At 48.7% G+C, this 19,867-nt stretch overlaps 1 protein-coding gene across 1 annotated transcript in view; it reads right to left on the bottom strand.

Annotated features, from left to right (window-relative positions):
- Positions 1 to 19,473, bottom strand: part of NSG2 (neuronal vesicle trafficking associated 2) — a 54,716-nt gene extending 35,243 nt beyond the window's left edge. The window contains exons 1-3 of the mRNA XM_012765517.2: positions 19,130 to 19,473; positions 18,093 to 18,243; positions 2,700 to 2,783 (exon numbers count right to left, since the gene is read on the bottom strand). Of these exons, the coding sequence (XP_012620971.2) occupies positions 2,700 to 2,783; positions 18,093 to 18,243; positions 19,130 to 19,365 (471 nt within the window). The 5' untranslated portion in view covers positions 19,366 to 19,473. The remainder of the gene's footprint in view (positions 1 to 2,699; positions 2,784 to 18,092; positions 18,244 to 19,129) is intronic.
- Between the last annotated feature and the right edge of the window lie 394 nt (positions 19,474 to 19,867).

Below are 19,867 nucleotides of genomic sequence, written 5' to 3'. Positions count from 1 at the left end.
CCCTCCGTCCACCCTCGCCCGCACTTGCATCCTCCCAGGGCCCGCAGCGAGCTCTCTTGAAGAAAGCGAAAAGACAGGCTCATGAATGTCCCCAGCTTCACATAAGCACGAGAGAATTTGCTTCATTCCTTCCATGTTGTTCCCAGGGGCAGGGCTCCGCTCCGCCTACACCTCACAGGGCCACAGAGGGCCGCCTTGACTCACAAAGCCTTTCCTGCCCCTGGGACTGAGTGACACCACGTGGGGCTTCCGCAGGCCCTGGGCCCTGACCTGGCGGCTCCTTTTCTCCGAGCTGACTTGTTCTGTTCTGCCCAGCAGTTGCTACCGCAGGCAGCCACCCATGGCCAAGCAGAAAGGCCGCTGGGCTGGGCTTTGCGCTCTGGCTCTGCCACTTGGTGTCTGGGTGAGCAGGTGATGTTGGTTCTCTGAGCCACATGCCCCTTTCAGAGGTAGGGGATTGTACCTGTCTCCCATATCCGAATATGATAAAACAGCCACATCACCAAAAGTTACCAAAGAAGAGAAAAAAAAATGGCCCAATACCACCACAACACAGCCACAGATAGTGTCTTAATACATTTCTTAATACATGTCATTTTTCCTCTATATTTCTGGGGTTTTCAGAGTTCTAATCCTAGAAAGTGTACAATTTTAATCTTTGCTTTTTTCACTCCACATTCTCTCTTCAGTATTTGTCCAAGTTATTGCATGTCTTCATAGACATCACTTTAAATGACTACTGGATAAGGAATAATTTAATTAAAAACTCTTAACTCTCTATTGGGAAAAAAGCAAATTTTTAAAAATAATTCTCATTTTTGTCTGATTATTGAAACAATACATGTTCATTGTATAAAATTAGGAAAGCATGGAAAAGCAAAAAGGAGAGATAAATATCTCCTAAGCTCATAATTCAGAAGAAACTATTCTCTAGGAAAAAGCGATCTTAAGAAACTGCAAAATAGTTCATTATATGGCTGTGGTCTCATTTATGGAATCACAGAAAAGTTGTCGAAAGTCTAGCATTGTTTCCAATACTTAGATTTTATAAATAGCATAGCAACAGACATTCTTGCATGTGAATCTGGTCTTATTTCTCATGATGCACAAGGACAGGTCAACTCGACACCCTGGCCTGGAACTCAAGACAGTCCAGGCCTCCCCCCAAAGCGAACGCTCAATGCTGCAGGCCTGTGCTGGTCTTGCAGGTCCTTGTGTGCAGCCGGGACCAGGCCCGGGTCTGCCAGGCCCATGCTGGAGGCCAGACACTGAAGTACAGTAATAAATAAGAGCAGCCCCTGCCCTCAAAGAGGGGGTTGGCATCTGGGGAATGCACACAGAGGTGCCACACTCCCCCTCAGGGACCATACCCAGTGCTCCAACATAGATTGAGCAGGGAAAAAGGGACAGAGACAGACCAATATCTACACACGCTCCAATTCCCAGATAACCAACCAAGGGATGTGTTCACTTTCAAACTCCCCAGTTACAGCTGACACAAAATAGCTACGAGTAATTGTGTACTTATCCTGTGCACACCCAAGTGCTCTGTGTGTATTCCGCACTCACCTTCACAGTAACCCTACTATTATCTCCCTGTAACAAATGAGGTTTAGCGACCTGCTTGTGTCCACTTGGCTAGTGGAGACAAGGCCCAAGCCCAGCCAGACTACTGCAATACCCATCCACAGAACCACTTGCTCTACTGCCTCCATGGCTGGTTCTGCCTCCTAAATATCCTTTAGGTCTGTCTGCATCTCTCCATCTGCTAACCATTCTTGTCTGAGCCACTATTGTTGTTTTACTTGGACGACTGCAGTAGCCTAATAGTTTCCCTTTTGCCCACTACACTTCATTAGCCATACAGAAGCCAAGATGCTTTTCCTAAAACCCAAAGTCAGTCATGTCCCTCCTCTTTTTGAAGTCCTGCAGAGGCTTCCTGTTGCTTTTGGTATTAAAACCTAAAACCCTCTGTATGGCCTGCAAGGCCTAGAACTGTCTTCCCTCTCCCCACTTCTCCTGCCCCATCCGGGCCTGCCCCCTGCCCCGCTGTTCTCGCTCCTACTCAGTGCTGGGGCTAGCCTCCCTCCAGCTGCATGGCTTTTGCACAAGCTGTGCTCCCTCGGCCACCAGCACCCTGTGCCCGCTCCCCACTTCTATCTCAGCTCCTAAGTGGCTCCCCCAGGACACTTCCTTGCACCCTCAGCATGCTTCTGTCTCCTTCATGCGGCTCATCACAACCAGTGACACGCATTGATCAGTGCTCCTAGTCCCCTGCCCATCAAGAAATAGAAAGTCAATGATCAGGCTTTTACCACCAGGAAGCCAGCTCTGCTTTCCTTTGTCTTTTTCTTATTTGTTGCAGCCGTGTCCAGGGACAAAAGCTTGAGTTTCTTCCTGCATTTCCAATCACATTTCCTGGAGATTGTGATGGAAAAGCAGGAAGAATGGGCCAGGAGAAAGGGGAAGGAATAAAAGGGGCATTTACTAATGACCAGGTTCATCAGAATGTCCTGGAGCACGAGAGGTTTGACAGAGCTGAGAGGCAGAGCTCTTGTTACCTGGTTAAACTCAGCAACCCGGACCACGAGGCTCCAAGAAACCCTCTAGAAGCAGCTGCGTCACCTGCCCGAGCTGTGCTGAGCCGGCTGCGGCCAGCCTCACCTTTACTCTTTCTGCTACACCATCAAGAAACTGACCGTAAACTCAGCGATTTTCGGCACCCGGAACTTCCCTTTGTTCTTCTGCTCCGGCTGATATTCCGTTCTTGTCTTCACGATCACCTGAAAGGTTGGATCAGTGTCAACACAAATGCAAACTTGAAGCATTATTCTTTCCCTTCCTTTTTTTTTAAGTAACCAGAATTTATTATACATGGCACACAGATCAGAAAATAAAGAATCCCCCTCCCAAACACACACAAGAAAAAAATTCAAATTATTTGTTGTACCTCCCCCTTCCAACCACAGGTGACGATTTTGGTTATGCCTTCTCAGATGTTTTTATAGACTTATATGTGGGCATAGTATATATGTTTTTAATATTTATGAAAACATATTTTCTCTTTATGAAGTAAACTCATACTTTATGAAGTAGTTTATAACCTGCTTTTATTACACAACACTATACCTTCTTCCAATTTTTCAATGTAGACAAATATATGATTTCATTTTGCCTTTTGATGTAGTGTAACATTCCACTTTATGTATATAGTACAATTGATCTAATCAATCTTTCATTGTTGAATTTTTAAGTTGTTTCTACAGTTTTTGTTATATAAACAAGTTATGATGAAGATCCTATATCTAAGGCTTTGTGCACATACTTAATTTCAATTTGATTTGGGGACTTGTGCAAAGGAAAATATAAAGGTCTGTGGATCTATTGTATCATCCTATTTTTCTAAAGTCTGAATTTTTTGCAGAGGTGGTTAATATCTTATCAAGATTTGCTGTCAACCTGACATTTATGGAACTCCATCCCACTGCAAAAGCAAAGTGAAAGAAAAAGAAACTCGACAGATAACCAATAACTACTGCCTGGTTACCATCCACGTGGTACTACTGGAGCCCTAGCGGGCACACAGAAGCTGTCTGAGCCTCATGATCTCACCTGTGAAATACGGACAATCATTGTAATCATATACCTATTCAATAAGGTTGCTTTGAGAGTTAAATAAGATAATAATGAGCAATTTTTTTCAAACTATTTATTATGTGCCAGAACCAGATCAAACATTTCATATACCTTACCTATGTACCACTACTATTTCCATTTCCCTGACAAGGAAACTGAAGCTCAGAGATGCTAAGCCACTTGTCCAAGGTCACACAGCCACAAGGGAGCAATCTTCTAACCATGATCACTCTTACTTACCATTATAGCTTAAATTAACAGAATTTTCATGAAAACTCAAACCGACTTTCCCTGGAGACAAGTCAAGTGTACTGACTAGAGCAAGAATTCTTCTCTGAAGAATGTTCTTTAAAGTCTATCATGCATGCCATCAACTCAGTGCAGCTCAAAAAGGCAGGGCTGGTCAAAGCACTACGATATATTAACATCTACCAGGTGGCACTTAAACATGTTGGTTAAGGAGGCCCTGGGCCCCAGCCCATCAACACTCCTCCCTCCCTCACCTCGAGAACCCATTTCCAGATGGATATTCTGCTGTTGTGACCCCCTTCTTTGCTGTCTGTTCCTCCAAACAACAAAAAGAGAGCCCCTTTAAATAGGGCAGTGGTGTAGCCAAACACAGAGGACTTGAGGGAGGGGGGAGGGCAAAAGGATGTTCTGATATTTTTATTTTCTTCCTACCTTTTATCCCAAAGAATAGGAAAACAGAAGCCTCTGTACCATAGGTAAGAACAATAAATCTCATACTTTGTACATTTACTGTATAGCAGGCACTGAGCATTTGACATGCATTAGCTCACTTAATTCTATGCTATGAGGGAGATGGCAATATTGTCAATATCGTTGGGGTGTGCACAAGTGTGTGCTGGGTTCAAATCCTGGCTCCACCACTTACTAGCTGGTGACCTTGGCTGAGTCATTTAAACCTTCTGCATCCTGATTTACTCATCTATAAAATGGAGAAATAGGCAAAACCGGCCCTCTGGGTTGCTGTGAGGCATAAGTGAGTTAATGCACATTAGACACCCGGACTGTTCAATAGCAAACCTTTATGTGAACACAGCCTTGGGTGCTATCACACCTGCTTCTGTGGGCGTCTGAGGCAGATGTGGAGCTGAGCCTGGCTTGTGTCTGTCAGCCTGGAGGTATACCCTACCCTGACCATCGAGAGCAACACAAGGACTTCTAAAGAACAGTGCTGTTCAAGCGTGCCCCTGACGGCCCTGCCTGAAACAAAAAGGGTTTTGAAGGATGAATAGAAGTTTCCTCGGTGGACAAGGCAAGGGAAGACATTTTCTGCAAAGTGAACCACACGGCCAAAGAAACAAAACTGTGAAACAGCATGTGATCTACAAGTACCTGTTTGGCTGGCATAGGAACCGCAACGGAAGCGTGAGAGTCAAGTCAAGAGCCAATGGAATCAAAAGAGCAAATGCTAAAGCACAGCTTATAGGCTAATTCACAACATTCTGGGATCAGACAAAATGCTTTGTGAACTGAAAGAATATTGTACAAATTATAGTTATTAGCACTAGATCAACTGTCAGATTATGAAGTGGTTTGGAAAAATTAGATGTCTGATCATTTCTCTGAATCCACATTTTTATAAATATTAACAAACTTGGATTTATAATTTTATCTCCCATGTATGCATACATATTATCTATAATACAGATATAATACATCTATTATTATATGCATAATAATACATCTATTTCCTGGTCAGTGGGAGGCTTAGGGTAACAATTGCCTTTTGTGAGAGGCAGCATTCTAAGACAGCTCAGAAGATTCCTGCCCCCGGTGTACATGTGCTGTATAACTTCCTCCCTCGGGAGTGCAGGCAGGACCTGAGACTGTGATGGGACAGTCCCTCCCATGCTTACATCACGCTATATAAAACTCCATGGTAGCAGACTGGAAGAGATTCTACACTGACCTTGAAGAAGCAAACCGACAGGTCAAGAGAAGGCCACACAGCTAGTATCTGAGGACAGCCCTCTGCCAACAGCCAGCAAGAAAAGGGGGACCTCAGTCCTACAACCGCAAGGAGCTGAATTCTGCCCACACCGAGTGAGCTTGGAAGAAGATCCCAAGTGCTAGATGAGAATGCAGCCTAGCAAACACCTCGATTTCAGCCTGTGAGACCCCGAGCAGAGAACTCAGCTAACCTATGCCTGGACTTCTGACCTAAAAAAAACCATGAGATAATAAATTTGTGGGTTTTTCTTAAGCCACTAAACGTTTGGTGGTTTCTTACACAGCAATAGAAAACTAGCTCACCTTCTGCCGTGGTCCAGTCTATCTCAATAATCTCCTGGCGTGATGCCTCCCCTCCTAGTCCACAGCCATCGGACTGGCCTGAGCACCTCCACATCGCAGCCAACTGTGAAGAAGGATTTGCTTCCTAGGCCTTCCCTCTGCCTCTCTATGTTTATACACATCCTTCCCAGAGCCTCTGAAAGAGCTCAAAGCCATTTCCATTCTGTGTAAACTTAAGAGACCCTGTGTTCTAGCCAACAAGTTGAAGCAAGAGACAGAAATAAAAAATATTCCTGTCGTAAGGAGACCATGAATAATCATTACAGGCAATACCATTCTTAGTCTCATAACAATATACATTTTGACATTGCTTCTCAGGCATCCATTTTCTGCTCCACTCAAAAGCTCCCTGAGGAGCTTTCAGGAACCTGCACTGCCCCACTGTGTGGCAGCCATGAGATTTGGTGAGATTGACTCCTCCCTTAATGACAAGGGTCGTCCCTCATGAAATTGAGGCAATCAGGGCATACTATCCTATTGACTGCACAATTTGATTGGCTCAGACATGAGCATGTCACCCAATTTGGACCAATGAGGTATGAGACAGCATTGACTAGTGTCTTGAGGAAAGAAGCTTCTTTGGTCTTTGTGGGTATCCTCAGAGCATGCTGTTCCTCTGGATGGTTTGATGAGGACTTGAATTCTAGAACTGCTGTAGCAATTGTTGCCACTCCAAGGGGGAGCCAAGAGGACAAAGGCAGCACCCAAGGATGGCAGAGTCCAGAGGAACCCAGAGAAATAGAGATGGGCCCTGATGACATCCTATCCCCTGGATCACACCTTTCCTGAAGGTAGATCCATACTGGACTCTGCAAACAGTTATGGGGCAAATACATACACTTTGGGCCTTAATCCAATTTGGGTTGAGTTTTCTGTTACTTGAAACTAAAAGCTTTCTATCTGATACAAATGTGTTCCAAGAAAACCCAAGAAAATGAACAGAAAAAGCTATTAGAATTCAATAAGATAGCCAAATACTAAATGAGCATACCAAAAATCAATAGCTTGTGTCAGCAAAAAGTCAGCTCAAAAATATAATAGGTCCACCAAAATATGCACACGAGAACATTCATAGCAGCTTTGTTCATAATAGCTCAAAATTAAGAAGATCTCAAATGTTCACTAAGAGGAGAATGGAAAAATTGTGGTTTATTCATAAATGGACTGCCTCATAGCAACTGCTGCCTAGACATGGATGAGTCTGATAGACATCACATTGAACAAAAGAAATCAGACACCAAAAAGGTTTTCTATATACTGTATGATTTCCTTTACATCAGCTTCAACTATATGTATAATCATTTGTATATGTAATATATTTATTTCAAACATCTACCATTCACCATCTGCAGCAATGGGGGTAGGGGGTTCTGAATTTAGACACAGCTGGAACCACAGGCCTCTCTTCAAATCCATGCCCTGCTTAGTTCTGAACTCCCATAAAATGCTGCTTAGGCTGAGTGACTTTCTAATGAAGGCAGTTCTTCTGGCCTCAATGCCCTACACCTCAAACCCCAGAGCTCAGCACAGGCCACGGGACAGGTGGGTGCCTGACACCAAGTGAGTCCTCCGGCATCTGCCCCTCTCTCTAGCTCAGCCGCCCTGGCTGCTACTTGCAATTTCGCCTTCAGCACTGAGGACATGTTAGCTCTTTAGATTCCCAGCCCCATTCCGAAAGGCCTTGGCCCGTTTGCCCGGAACAGACGGACGGTGCTCTGCCCCATCTCTCGGACCCCTCAGTTGGCTCTCACAGCCTCACTCTCTCCCTGCCCTCCCTGGGGCGGGTGGCAGTCTCCCCTTGGCTGTCTTCCTGCCACACTGGCTGACCCTCCTCTGCTCCCCTTCGGGCTCCTCCTCCTGCCTGAACCCCCAGTGTTGGCAGTTCTCAGGGCCAGGTCACGACCACTCTTCTGTCCTGTTCCATAAGCCCCTCTGGGTAGTCTCGCTTGCTCACATCGCTTCCTAAGTCCATCTTTTGTTCTGATGACTCTCACATTTTCACCTCCATGCAGACCTCAACTAACACCCAGATTACCCTGCTGGACATTTGTCCTTGGGTCGGCACAGCCACGCTTACGACACCCACAGCAAAGGTCCGGGTCCTCTCCCCCCTGCCCTGCCCACGGCACCCCCGGCATTGTCAGCCACGCAATCCCCGGCTCAGAAAAGAGCAGCACTATCCGCACCACTGGTTATGACAAATCACATAAAGGATGGCTTATGATCCCTCCCGTCAGTCCCCAAATTCATTCCACCATTCCATCTATTCCAGCTCCAGCTTCCTCAAAAATTTCTCCCGAATCGACCCATTTGTCCAGTCGCATGGCCTCCACCCTAGTCCAGGGCTTCGTCATCTCTCTGGGGACTTTCGCTCTGGCCAACTTTCTTGTTTCCATTCTTGCCTCCCCACCCCCTAGAAAAGATCTTTCTAGGCGGAGGGAGAGGCCTATACCAGCAGACATTCAGCAGACACAAAGAGGCAGTCTGAGTAGCCAGAAATGGGGCTGGGGAGGGGAGGAGGGGACAGAAATGCAGCGCGGAGGCTCAGAACACCGAGCAGGGCGCCTTGAAGGTCAACGTGAGGGCAGTGAGGAGCTGCGGAAGGGTTACGAGCATGAGAATGGCCTTGCAGATGTGCAGGGCAGGCAGCGGAGAAGCCTCTGGCCACGGTGGAGACACACAGTGTGGACAGCTCAGGGAGCCGCGCAGTCACTGAGACCAACCGGCTGTGGGAGTTCCACGGGGCCTGGTGTTTGTTCCCATGGAGCACAGCCAGGAACACTTCCCTTCTATAAAAGATACAGTAACAGTTACCTTTTTTTGGTACTATGAAGGGAAAAGCATAAGAAATGTTAGCCAATCATTATTCATTTTACCTTGGAGGAACAGCTTGCATAAGCAGAGAGAGAGAGAGAGAGATAAATTTGCAAAGAAAGGCTCTATTCTGGGCACTCTTCTTTTTCCCCAAAGTTAAAAAAAATAGAGCAAAACAGAGCCTGAGTGTCTTGATTAATAGTAGAAATGGGAGAAGGGGAGAGTGGAGAGGAAAAATTCTTCCTACTTTTTTATTATTAAAGGTGGGATTTATAGGTATTTGGATAAATGAAACTCCAGGTTTTTTAAATATTGTTGTGGATGTGGGCGAAGTAATAACTTTGTTTTCTTTTCATATTTACGCACTGGTCCCCCATTGTCCTGTCAGCTGCTAATAGAAAGAACATAATTTAACATAATTGGCATTGTGAAAATGGGATAAATTATTCATCCCTAAAGGACCCCTCGTCTAGATCTAATTCCCATTTTGCTGGCAAGGCCAGATAATACATGGTGGTTCAGATGGTGCAAAGTACAGATCATAAAAATTTAAAATACTACTTCCCGGGATTATCAATAATGAAGAGGTTCCCACATGGAGAGGCCCGGGATTGGCAGGAACAATAAATCAAAGGGTGAAAGTGCTGACGAGGACCAAGATTGTATTTTTATGAGCTGGACTTGCACAGGCCGAAAACAGATGCAAGCACACCCTTCAACTCACCCCTGCAGTGAAGAACGTGGTTCAGAGCCAAGACAATGAATGGCTGGTCCCTGCGCACCTACTGTGTGCCAGACACGTGCTGGTGCCCTACTAATGTGCGTTCACTTGGTTCTCACAATTCCAACTACACTCTCTCCAATCCCAGTGCTCTCCCTTGAAATCGTGATTATTATTCCCATTTTTCAGATGAGGCAATCTAGCCTCAGAGAGTTTGATCACTTGCTTATGATCCACTAACTGGCTTTTAGGCCATTCAGACTCAAGATTATCAAGCTCCTTCCGACCCATCAAGGTGTTTTTTTTTTTTTTTTAAAAAAAAGGTACCCACTATGTGCCTGGCATTATGCAACAACTTTGCATCCCATATCTCAGCAAGTCCTTTCAATCATTATATGAGCTAAGGGATTATACCCATTTTATAGAAGAGAAACCTGAGTCTCAGAGAGCAGAAATGACGTCACAACCTCACATAACCACTATGAGGCAGAGCCGAGACTTAAATTTAACACTCAGTCTCTGAGCCTGTGGAACCCGGGACATAATGGGGGCTCCACAAATAGCGTTAAACGGGACAAATATATTCTGTTTCTAAAGTGCGAAGGTGGAGGTGCCCAGACGGAGCCTGGGGCCTTACTTGGGAACTCTTCCCCATCTGCGCCCGCACACCTCACTCCACACTCCCTCTTTGGGTTTAGCCTTTCCCTGGGCCGGTAAGCGTGGTATGAGGCCCAGAACACAGGGTGAAAGGTCAGAGCTCAAAGGACTGGGGCGGCAGTGCTGTCCAGCCCCACCACCTCACAGATGGGGAGTTGGGGCCCAGAGAGGGGAGGGGTTTGCACAGGACACTCGGAGACTCAGAGTCAGAAGTAGGTCTCTAGTCGGAACCTGACAACTACTAGACCACAGCTCTTTCCTTGGAATGAAGCTTCTTTTTCTTGTCGGGCCTGTGTTTTCTCAGAGGCAGAATGAAAGTCTGGCCAATGTGGCCTCAGACGAACCGTCTAGCGCAGCCAGTCTAAGGCAGAGGACGGGGCAAGAGGAGGTGCACTCCATGGGGCGCGCTGCAGGGGCTTCCGGCTCTTTCTGCTCTGAGCAGAGGAGAGCTGCCTCGGCTGGAACCGTCACAGTGGAGGCCCACAGCTCTGCCACCGTGGTCCAGAGCCCAGGCCACCCCACTGCACTGCCCAGCTCTCCTTGCTGTCTGTAGCCATGTGTGCTCTGAACAGAAAACCGCATTCCAGGACCGAATTGCTGATGATAACACTGTTAATAACAGCAACAATAATAGTAACAGCTTTCTAATGAGCATGTGCTATGTGCTGAGCACTGTGATAAACAGTTGGCATGTGTTTTTCCCATTTCATCCTTACAACAATTCTTAGAGGAAGATGTTACTGCCACGAGGAAACAGAGGATCAGAGTAGCTAATAAACTCGCCCAGGTTCGCGCAGCAAGTCGGTGCGAGTCAGGGTTTGAATCCACACTGTGCAACGCCACACTGCGTGCGGGGCGCTGCGCACGGCACGTCGCTCTCCCTGCGCGTGGAAGTGAGCGAGCCACGTCGGCTCCCTGACACTCTTCACCATCTGTGGAATGGGGGTGATTTTTTAAATAGAAAATTTGATACATGCTTATGGTAGAAAAGAGAAAAGATGAAAATTACAGAATAAAAGTCTTCCAACAGGCCCTGCCTATCCCATCCCTACTTCCCAGACATTTAACGGTTTCTGTGTGTCCTTCCAAAACTGTTTTATGAATTGTAAAAATAAAACATACACACACTCCGTGTGTTTCCGCGAACGGGACGGCTCCACACCACGCCCCGTGGAAGCGTGTCCCGGGCGGCCTGCTGCGTCTCTCCGCGCCGGCGCAGCTCAGCCTGGCTCCCGCAGCAGTCGCTCGGCGTCCACGCACCAGCGCGCGGCGGGCCTTCTCGTGAACGGTCCAAGCTGTTCCCAGTTTTGTAAAATGCAGACAGGCCTTTGCATGCTTAAAAGAATATACCCACTGGGTAACTTCCCCCCGGTAGGAAGCATACCAGTCAAATGGTGTCTACACGTTACATTTGATAGACAATATCAAAATAGCCTCTGAAAACATCGCGCATTGCATCACATTATGTAACCACCGAGAGTGAACTGAGGACAGGTTTGTTTGTCCCCAGCGTCATCAACTAGGCATTATCAGATTTATGTTTTTGCCAATCCGATAGGTAAAAATTTATATTTTGTTTAAAATTATGTTTTTAAACAATAGAGAATTCTTTTTAATGTTTATTGGTCATTTTGTATCTAGTTGCTGAAACTGCCTAGTCAGAGCCCTTGCCCCAATCTGGGGTGATTTCTAACCCATCTCTCAGAGTGTCCGAAGCACAGCGGCGGGAGGGGCTGCGCCTGCAGAGAGGTGCGGCTCTGCTGCCCCCGGGGGCAGGGCTGGCGCTCTCTGAGCCTGTGTCTTGGGCAGGAAGCCGGGGGAGAGGCCAGGAAGGTGGCAGGCCTGGGTGACAGGAGTGGCACTCCCTCTACCCAGCACCCTCCCGGGTCTCCCCTATCAAGCCCACACCTCCCCACGTGCCCCAAAACCCCATCCTTCTTGGCATGTGCCACTTCCCCAGTCTTGTTTCAAACTTATCATCTTCAAGAGACACATTCCGCATGTGCAGTGAAAGGAAGGAAACTGTCAGGGAGACCCCTCCGTGTGCCATGCACTGAGCTAGGCCCCTTAGACAATTGTCACGCTGTTTTCTTCACAGTAACCTTGTTAGGTAAATATTATGTCTATATTAGAGTTGAAAGAAAACATGAAGCCCAGAGATGCTAAGCAATTTGCCTGAAGTCACACAGTAAGTGAATAGCTTAGCTGAGATTTGAACCCAGGTCTGCCGGACTACAAGGTGCACGTGGTCTACCCTGCAAAACTTGAGGCCTGCCAAACATCAGTCATGGGTCTCTAGTTGTCTACTGCCATTGCCTCCCACAAGCAGGTGAGCCCACCTCCTTCAGGATGCGCAAAGACCGCATCATCAACAGAAAGGAAGGCGCACTCACCCGGAGCCTGGCGGGAGAGGGCGATGTTCCACCTGGGCTCGGCGTGTGTGCCTGAGGTTTGCTTTCTGCACACCTGCGCCGATAACTGGCCTGTCTCGGCAGCCCCGTGCGCCGGTCTCGCTGCCCGCTGCCCGTGGTGTGTCCTAGGATGCATGAGACCGTTTCCGCCTCTGCGACATGGGCGGGCAGCGCGGCCTCACAAAGGGGGTGGGGGCGTCTGGGCTAGTGCAGTTATTCAGTAAACCAAAGGCAGCACGGCCCCAAAGCATGTCTTGGAATTGATGTCTGCAGATTAATGTTCCAGCTTCTCAGGACTTCACCCCCATGGCCTGGAGGAAGCCACCCAGCTGCTCAGATTCGAGCGATTTCCCACCTGTCAAGTGCAGAAATTGAGCCCGGCGTCAAGCTAGGCAAGAGAGAGGCGCCCTGTGCAGCCAGTGCTCCTCACTGCCCCTGCGCGCCGGCCCTCATGCTGCCCAGGTGCCGCGGAGCGGGGCCTCAGGCCTACGTGCACACACGGAGCAGAAAGCACATTCTCCTCCCAGCCCACCCAGTCCGGTCCGCCTCCACATACCACCCGCCTTCCCATTCCTGCTGCCACCGTCCCGGCCCAGCCCCCACCCTCCTTCCTGCACACGGCAGTGGCCTTCTCGCTGGCCTCGTGGCTTCCACATTTTTCTTCCGCCATTCACGGTGGGGGTGCTGCAGGACACCCAGCCCCCCGATTTGGGGGAAACTACTCTGGCGCTGCACAGAGGACTGATAGGAGGGAAAGAGGCAGAGGAGCCCCATGCGGGGCATGAGGCTGGGCCGGTCTTTTGTCCCTACGGTGGCCCACAGCAGCCAGAGCAATCTTCCAAAATCCAGCTCTGATCCTGTTCCTCTCCTGCTTTAAACCGCTTCCCAAAGAAGACACCAGGCCCCATGTGAATGGGCACCGCCCGCCTCGCTCCCTTGGATCCCCTTCGCCAGGCGTGCGGCAGCCCACCCCGGCCCTGACTGCCCCTCCGCCCTCCTCAGTGCCTGCCCGCAGGCCGCCCCAGGTCTCAGCCAGCGCCGCTTCCTGGCCATGCCCCCGTCATAAGTAGGTCCCCTAAATTTTGCTTTCCTTACATTACAACACCTCACTCTGTTGTTTAGAGCCCTTCTCTCAGTGTGCGTCTGTGTGCTTCCGTTTGTCTGACAGCTAGCTTGAAGGCCCTCTTCCGCACCGGACTGGAAGCCCGCAAAGACAGCGGCCGTGCTGTCCTCGCGGCTGCGTTTGCGTGGCCCAGCACGCTGCCTGGTGCATGCGTGGTGCCTGAGGAGACTGGCTGGAGGGACGGGGGAGGGACAGATGTGGAGAACACCTGCCAGTGTGACAAGCACAGCTCTGCCGCACTTACGGGTGGCCAGGGAAGGGTCCAGGACAGCCCCTGTCAGAACTGGGTCCAGGAAGGTGAGTATGGGCTTATCGGACAAGCGAAGGGGGAGAAGGGCGCTTTGGACAGAAGGGACGGCGTGTTCAGGAGGAGAAGGCACCGGCGCCTGGGGACTGTGGAAAGCTCCAGGGCAGGGCTTCTCAGCCTCGGCATGCTGACACGCGGGGCAGGATAATCCTGGGGGGACATCCCGTGCGCTGTGGGACATTTAGCGGCATTCCTGGCCTCTGCTCATAAGATGGCAGTAGAATCCTCCCTCCAGTTGTGACAAAAATGTCCCAGACATTGCTCAAAGTCCCCCTGGCAGGCAAGACAGCCCCACTGAGAACAGTGCTCGGGCAGGTCCGGCCGGCTGCGTGCCAGCCACGTGGGAGGGGACGCGCACAGGCCTGGCGACGAAGCGCTGGGAAGCAGAGCGAAGGTTCGGGGGACGGTGCCCTGGGGGGTGCAGGGGGCGGAAAGCGTCTCGTGGGAGAGATCTGGTCACAGCCCCGAGGAAGCTCAGCAGCAGCACGGAGAGTGAGCGGAGCGGCAGGGAGAAGAGACGGGAGGCCAGCGCGAGCACCCCTCTCCCAGGCAGGCGCCAGTCCCTCCAGCTCGGGCAGGCGGAGGCCCTGGGGGCCGTGGTGCTCTCTCTGGAGAAGCGCCAGCCCGCAGGTCCAGGAGCCGGCCGGGGAGAGCCGAGGAGCAGCTATGGCCACACACGAGGGACTGTAGAGTTTGGGAGACCTCCCAGGACAGGGGCTTCTCTCCACTTAAGGCAGCACGGTGCAGAAGGAAAAGTCGGGGCATTGGTACACTGGGGCTCTAACCCTAGCCCTCCCACTCTGCATCAGTGAGGCTTGGGCAGGCCACTTCCATTCATCTGAGCCTCAGTTTCCTCATCAGTGAAATGGGTGCACTAACACCTGCCTCACAGGGCTGTTGGGAAGATTAACCAAAGTAACAGACATGAATGCCGGCATAGCCCCCTCCCCAGCCCAGAGCAAGTACTTCAGACATGCCCGCCCTCTCCAGTTAGCCTCCAAACGCTTTCTCCTGATGTTCGGACTCCACACTGCCAGAGGGCGTTTAGTATGAATGACGCTGAAGATGATTTCCAGCACTACCGACCAAGCACGCTCCGTAGGTTACATTTTCAAAGGGGAAAGCCATGACTTCACACTGGGGTCGAATATGCTTCTTTCTGATAAGCCCTTAGTGGCCGCACAGGGCTGGGCCTGCGTCGGCGCCCCTCGCCTCCTCTGCAGTGGCCCTGCGAGGGAGTCCCGGAAGCCTGGCGCCTGTCTCGCACAGCGGGGGGCGGAGGCCGAGCAGTTGAGAACTCGCACCGAGTCCCCAACCAAGCAGGCTGGTGGGGGGTGTGAGTGCAACGTGCTGGCAGCTACCACACTCTTCTAGCACTTGGAGGAGCTTTGCCTTCTTGAGCAGAATTTACTTTTAACACATCTGTTCTAACATCAGGGGGAAAAGCATGTTTACTCTTGTAATGATTATAAAACTAAATATTAGCACAGAAAACTGCTAATACAATTCCCCACTCAGAGAAGGCAGAGTCCCAGGGGAGGAGAATCAAGTCACACTGCGAGTCAGAGACTGAGCTCGAGCTAGAGACCAAGTCTGGGCCACGCTCCCTCCTTTTTCCCGCTGAGGTAGAAGGTTCTAGAACAGCACCATCTGGGTCCTGCACCCAGGATGCTCTACTAGCTATTTGCTTTAAGAAGTTACTTTACCATTCTGTGTCTGAGTGTCTTTAAAATATGGATCAAAGTAACAACTCCCTCACTGGGTCCTATTAACGACTGAGAGGATGAAAGAAAATTGTGTGTGTGTGTGTGTTTGTGTGTGTGTGTGTGTGTGGTGTACATATAGCTTAGGGCAGCATCTAGCATTTGGGAAGCACTTGAAAATGATAACTGTTTTTCTCTTATGGTTAGTTTTGTGCCAGGCACTTTATGTATGAGGCCACATCTAACTTTGCTATGACCATTATGAGGTTTGCGTGATTCTCCCCACTTCACGGAGGAGGAAACTGAGGTCCACCTGGTGAAAGACTTTGTCATGAGCATCAGAGGGAGTCTTTGATTTGCCCCCGTAAGGGATTTGTGGTCAAACTGGGACCCAGTGCATCTTTCAGGATACATTGGTTTCCCCTTCCATGAGTGCAGGTCTACCATGACAGACAACGGATTTATCCTTCAGGTTTGGGGACAGCTTTCTGGGACATCTGAACTGGATGCTCAAGGGTTATTGGGCCTGTCTCCCCTCTCAAGAAAAAAATAAATCCCTGGAGGGGAGGGAGAGTAAGAGAAGACAGAGGCCATAGTAATCTCTGGCTGATGTGTAGGACTATGGAAGGTTAGGGGGAAAAGGGACCTCATCACACACCTTTTCTTTGCATACCTCTCAGGGAGAGACATGCAGATCCACAAGTCTGTAGCTGCTGGCTTCACAATACCTCAATAGAATATCTTCCATTCTCTTATTTAACTTCCACTTACATCTGGGTTCAAATTCCAGAATTTCCACTTATTCCTTCTGTGAGCTTGGATAACTCCCCAAATTCCCATCTATAAATGCGAATGCATAGTCCTGACTTCCAGGGCAATTTTTACCTAAACAGCGGTTCCCAACTTTGGCTGCACACAGGAGCCACTGGAGGAGACTTTACTAATACTGATGCCTGAGTCTCACCCCCAGTGACAATGATAGAATTGTTCTGGGGTGTAGCCTAGAGAGCTTCCCAGATGATTCTAATATGCAGTCAAAACCCAAGAACCTCTGATATACATGTAGCAGGCACACAATTAATACTATCCCCTCTCATTTCTTTTCTGTTAATTGCCTGTTTACAATTTATTTTTAAAGAATTCATCAGTTTCTCAGGATGGCTCAAGAATTTTCTATTTCTGCCACCCCAGCCCTGCACATTGTCATGTTGACAGCCTCTGTACTTTCAAAACAAATTACTCAACCCCAGCCAACCTGCAGGCCCTTTATCTAGCTTTGGCTTCTCTCCTGTTGATTGGATGGAGCCAATTGGTTAAGACACACAATGCCCTCCTGCAGGTGCCAATGAGAGAGTCAAACAGATGGAATGATCCATTGTTCATTCTTCAGCCAGGGAACTTCATCACTGCCCTCCAAATCTCTCCCTTATGGCGTGCAAAAGCTCACATAATAAACCCCAAGTTGCCTCAGGTGGATCTTAAATGATAGGGTTTCTCTCACCTGTGTCCATGTGTCCATAACCCCCCTGCACCCCACCTTTGCATGAATGCCCACCTCCATTCTTCGTGGACCACTCCCATGTCAGGAGATGTGCCATCAGCCAGTCACTCATTTCCAGCCACGCCTCCCCCAAAGACACTCTCCTGCAGTTATGCTGGTCTCTACAAGCACTCCATGCTCTGCACAAGTGTGCCCTGCACCTTAGGAATGTCTTTCCCCTGTGTTCTACCTGGATCCAAGTGTTACTCACCTTTAGAAACCCAATTCAAATGTTCTCCTCTGCAGTTTAGCTAACCTGTCCTCCTTGTCCCAGCCCCAAACCATTCCCTCCATCTCCCCACCCTGACAGAATTTAGTTGTTTCCTCCCATGCACTCTCATAATCTTTGTCATGCTCAGTTATAGCATTTACCGGGATGCATTATATTAATTTGTCTTAGTGGAAACAGATTTTTTAATTTTGTCTTTTTGTAACCATCTCCCAGTACAGGGACAGGGCCTTAGCAGGTGCAAATTGAATGCTTGTTGGAGTGAATCCAATCCTCTGTCCTCACATCTATACCAGTCAATTTTTGAAACACCTCCCCAAAATAATCGAGATGGATTTTCTCTGTCATCATCTAGAAGCTTATTAGTATTCATATGCTGTGATAAAACTTGAACAAGGAAAGATTAATTTGCTTGCCTGTGTACGTAGCTATGAACCAAAAAAAAAATGAATAAACACTTACCATAAATCTGAAATAGCACAAGAGATGTCTTATCTCTGGAAGGAATAACTATGTTTTACAAGAAAGGGAGCATATTTGGCAGATGAGGGAATAAAAGGGCTGGGGGTGGGGTTTTTTGCTGCTTTATTTCCTGCGATGGGGGCTGATGGGAGGACGAGCACCTGCTTTACCTTTTCTGGAGCAGGCAGCTGCAGGTGATTGACCTCCAAGGGCGTGATGAGAGGGACGGTCTGGAAGCCATCCTCAACTGAAGGCGGCTTGGTTCCCTTCTCGCTGGGGGTGCTGTTCAGCTTCACCATCCTTACGCCTTTCTTCCCAGACCTAAGGCAAGCAGTGGGGTTCTGGTTACAGCCGGAGGTGAGGCAGGAAAGAGAGGGCTGACGGCAGAGAAAATAACGCTGTCCTCAACAGCTCCGCTCGGGTGGCTTTCAATCTAGTGATCAGTGATTGATCTTCCACTAGATTTTCTGACATGATTCCCATTGTCCATTAAAACTTCTTTAATCATCAAAACATGCCACCTGCCCTCAGGGTTCAACAGCCCTTAAATTTGGGGGACTCAAGGAAAATCACAGACCTATACACAAAAAAATACAAGCTTAAAACACCCGAGACACTAAAGCTAAAGTGTTCATACAACCCCAGTGAAAAGCTTATCCGTAGTGCAAAATGAATCCATTATTCAGGGTCCCCCTGCAGTATGATGAATTTCACCTCCCCACTCTGGTTGCTATTTTATTATATTGGCTTTTCTTCACTGGTACTCCTAAAACACAATGAAAACATTTGATGTCTCTACGGTTACCCTTTTACATCATATGTAGATTGGACATGAGCTGCAATTTCCTAAAACAAAACAGGCTGGCTTGGCCCGATCGTGTTATTCAGCCATGGAATGCCTCCATTTCCTCAATAGCGAAGGGCCATTTTTTTTTTTTTTTTTTTGGTTCCATGGAAAGTTAGCAGCCCCCACATTGCAAGATTGCCAACTAAATAAACATATCACATTTATTCCTCTCCAGATCCCTTGGGAAGTCAAATGGTGCTCCCTTCCCACCCTTAAAAGCTTAGCACAACTGATTTTCTCTCATCAGTCCTGCTGATGGAACGTTATTAGACAAAACAGGGCTGTCATGGGGGTGAAAGGGCTGGTAAGGGGTTGGAGGATATTGGGGAGTGGTTATATCAAAAACAAACGCCTACTTACTGTGCTGCACTCTTGGGGGTCAGAGCAGATTCAAGCCAATTTGAAGAGGAGGAGGACGGCCAGGAGTCCTCCCTCCTCAGCCTGAGCTTGCGGTGCTGAAAGGACAGCGCCTCGCGTGCGTCTGGATCCGAGCTTCTGAAAGCGAGGCGGGAGCGAGCAGGGAAGAGCTCCTGGCAGCTGCCTGCCTGCCTGCTCGCTCGCGCCCCCTCCCACTGGGGAACGGGCTCCCACACCATCTGTCATCTGGCACCACCTGCTGTTTCTTATGCATGGCCACACCACTGCATGGGACAAAATGCTTTCAAGAAAGTGGAAGGGATTCTGGCCACACCAAAAAAAAAAAAAAAAGAAAGAAAAGAAAGAAAGAAAAACAAAAACAAAAAAGCATCATATAACCAGTAATCCTTGAGCCTTTAGAAAAAATAGAAAAGCAGACACATTCATTAGGAGAAGGGATCACTTCCTAAGACCTTCCAGAACAGGATTATGAACAGAATGGTTCAAGACTTACAATGTGGCCAGGAGAGAAGGGAAATTAGTGTTTACCATGTATCTCCCATGCAGTGGGCACTTTTCCAGCCTCTTTCAGACTATTTCCCTCATTTGCAAAATGTGGTTTCTAACAGTATCTCCAAGATGGGGTTAGTGTGAGGCATGAATGAGGCATATGGAAAGTGTTCGGTACCGAGCAGGGGACGTGGCAAGCACTGCGTAAACATGGCTACTACTCTCACCATT

The sequence above is a fragment of the Microcebus murinus genome, chromosome 21 (assembly GCF_040939455.1).
Source record: "Microcebus murinus isolate Inina chromosome 21, M.murinus_Inina_mat1.0, whole genome shotgun sequence".
Lineage (NCBI taxonomy): Eukaryota > Metazoa > Chordata > Mammalia > Primates > Cheirogaleidae > Microcebus > Microcebus murinus.
This window is presented reverse-complemented; position numbering and strand designations above follow the sequence as displayed.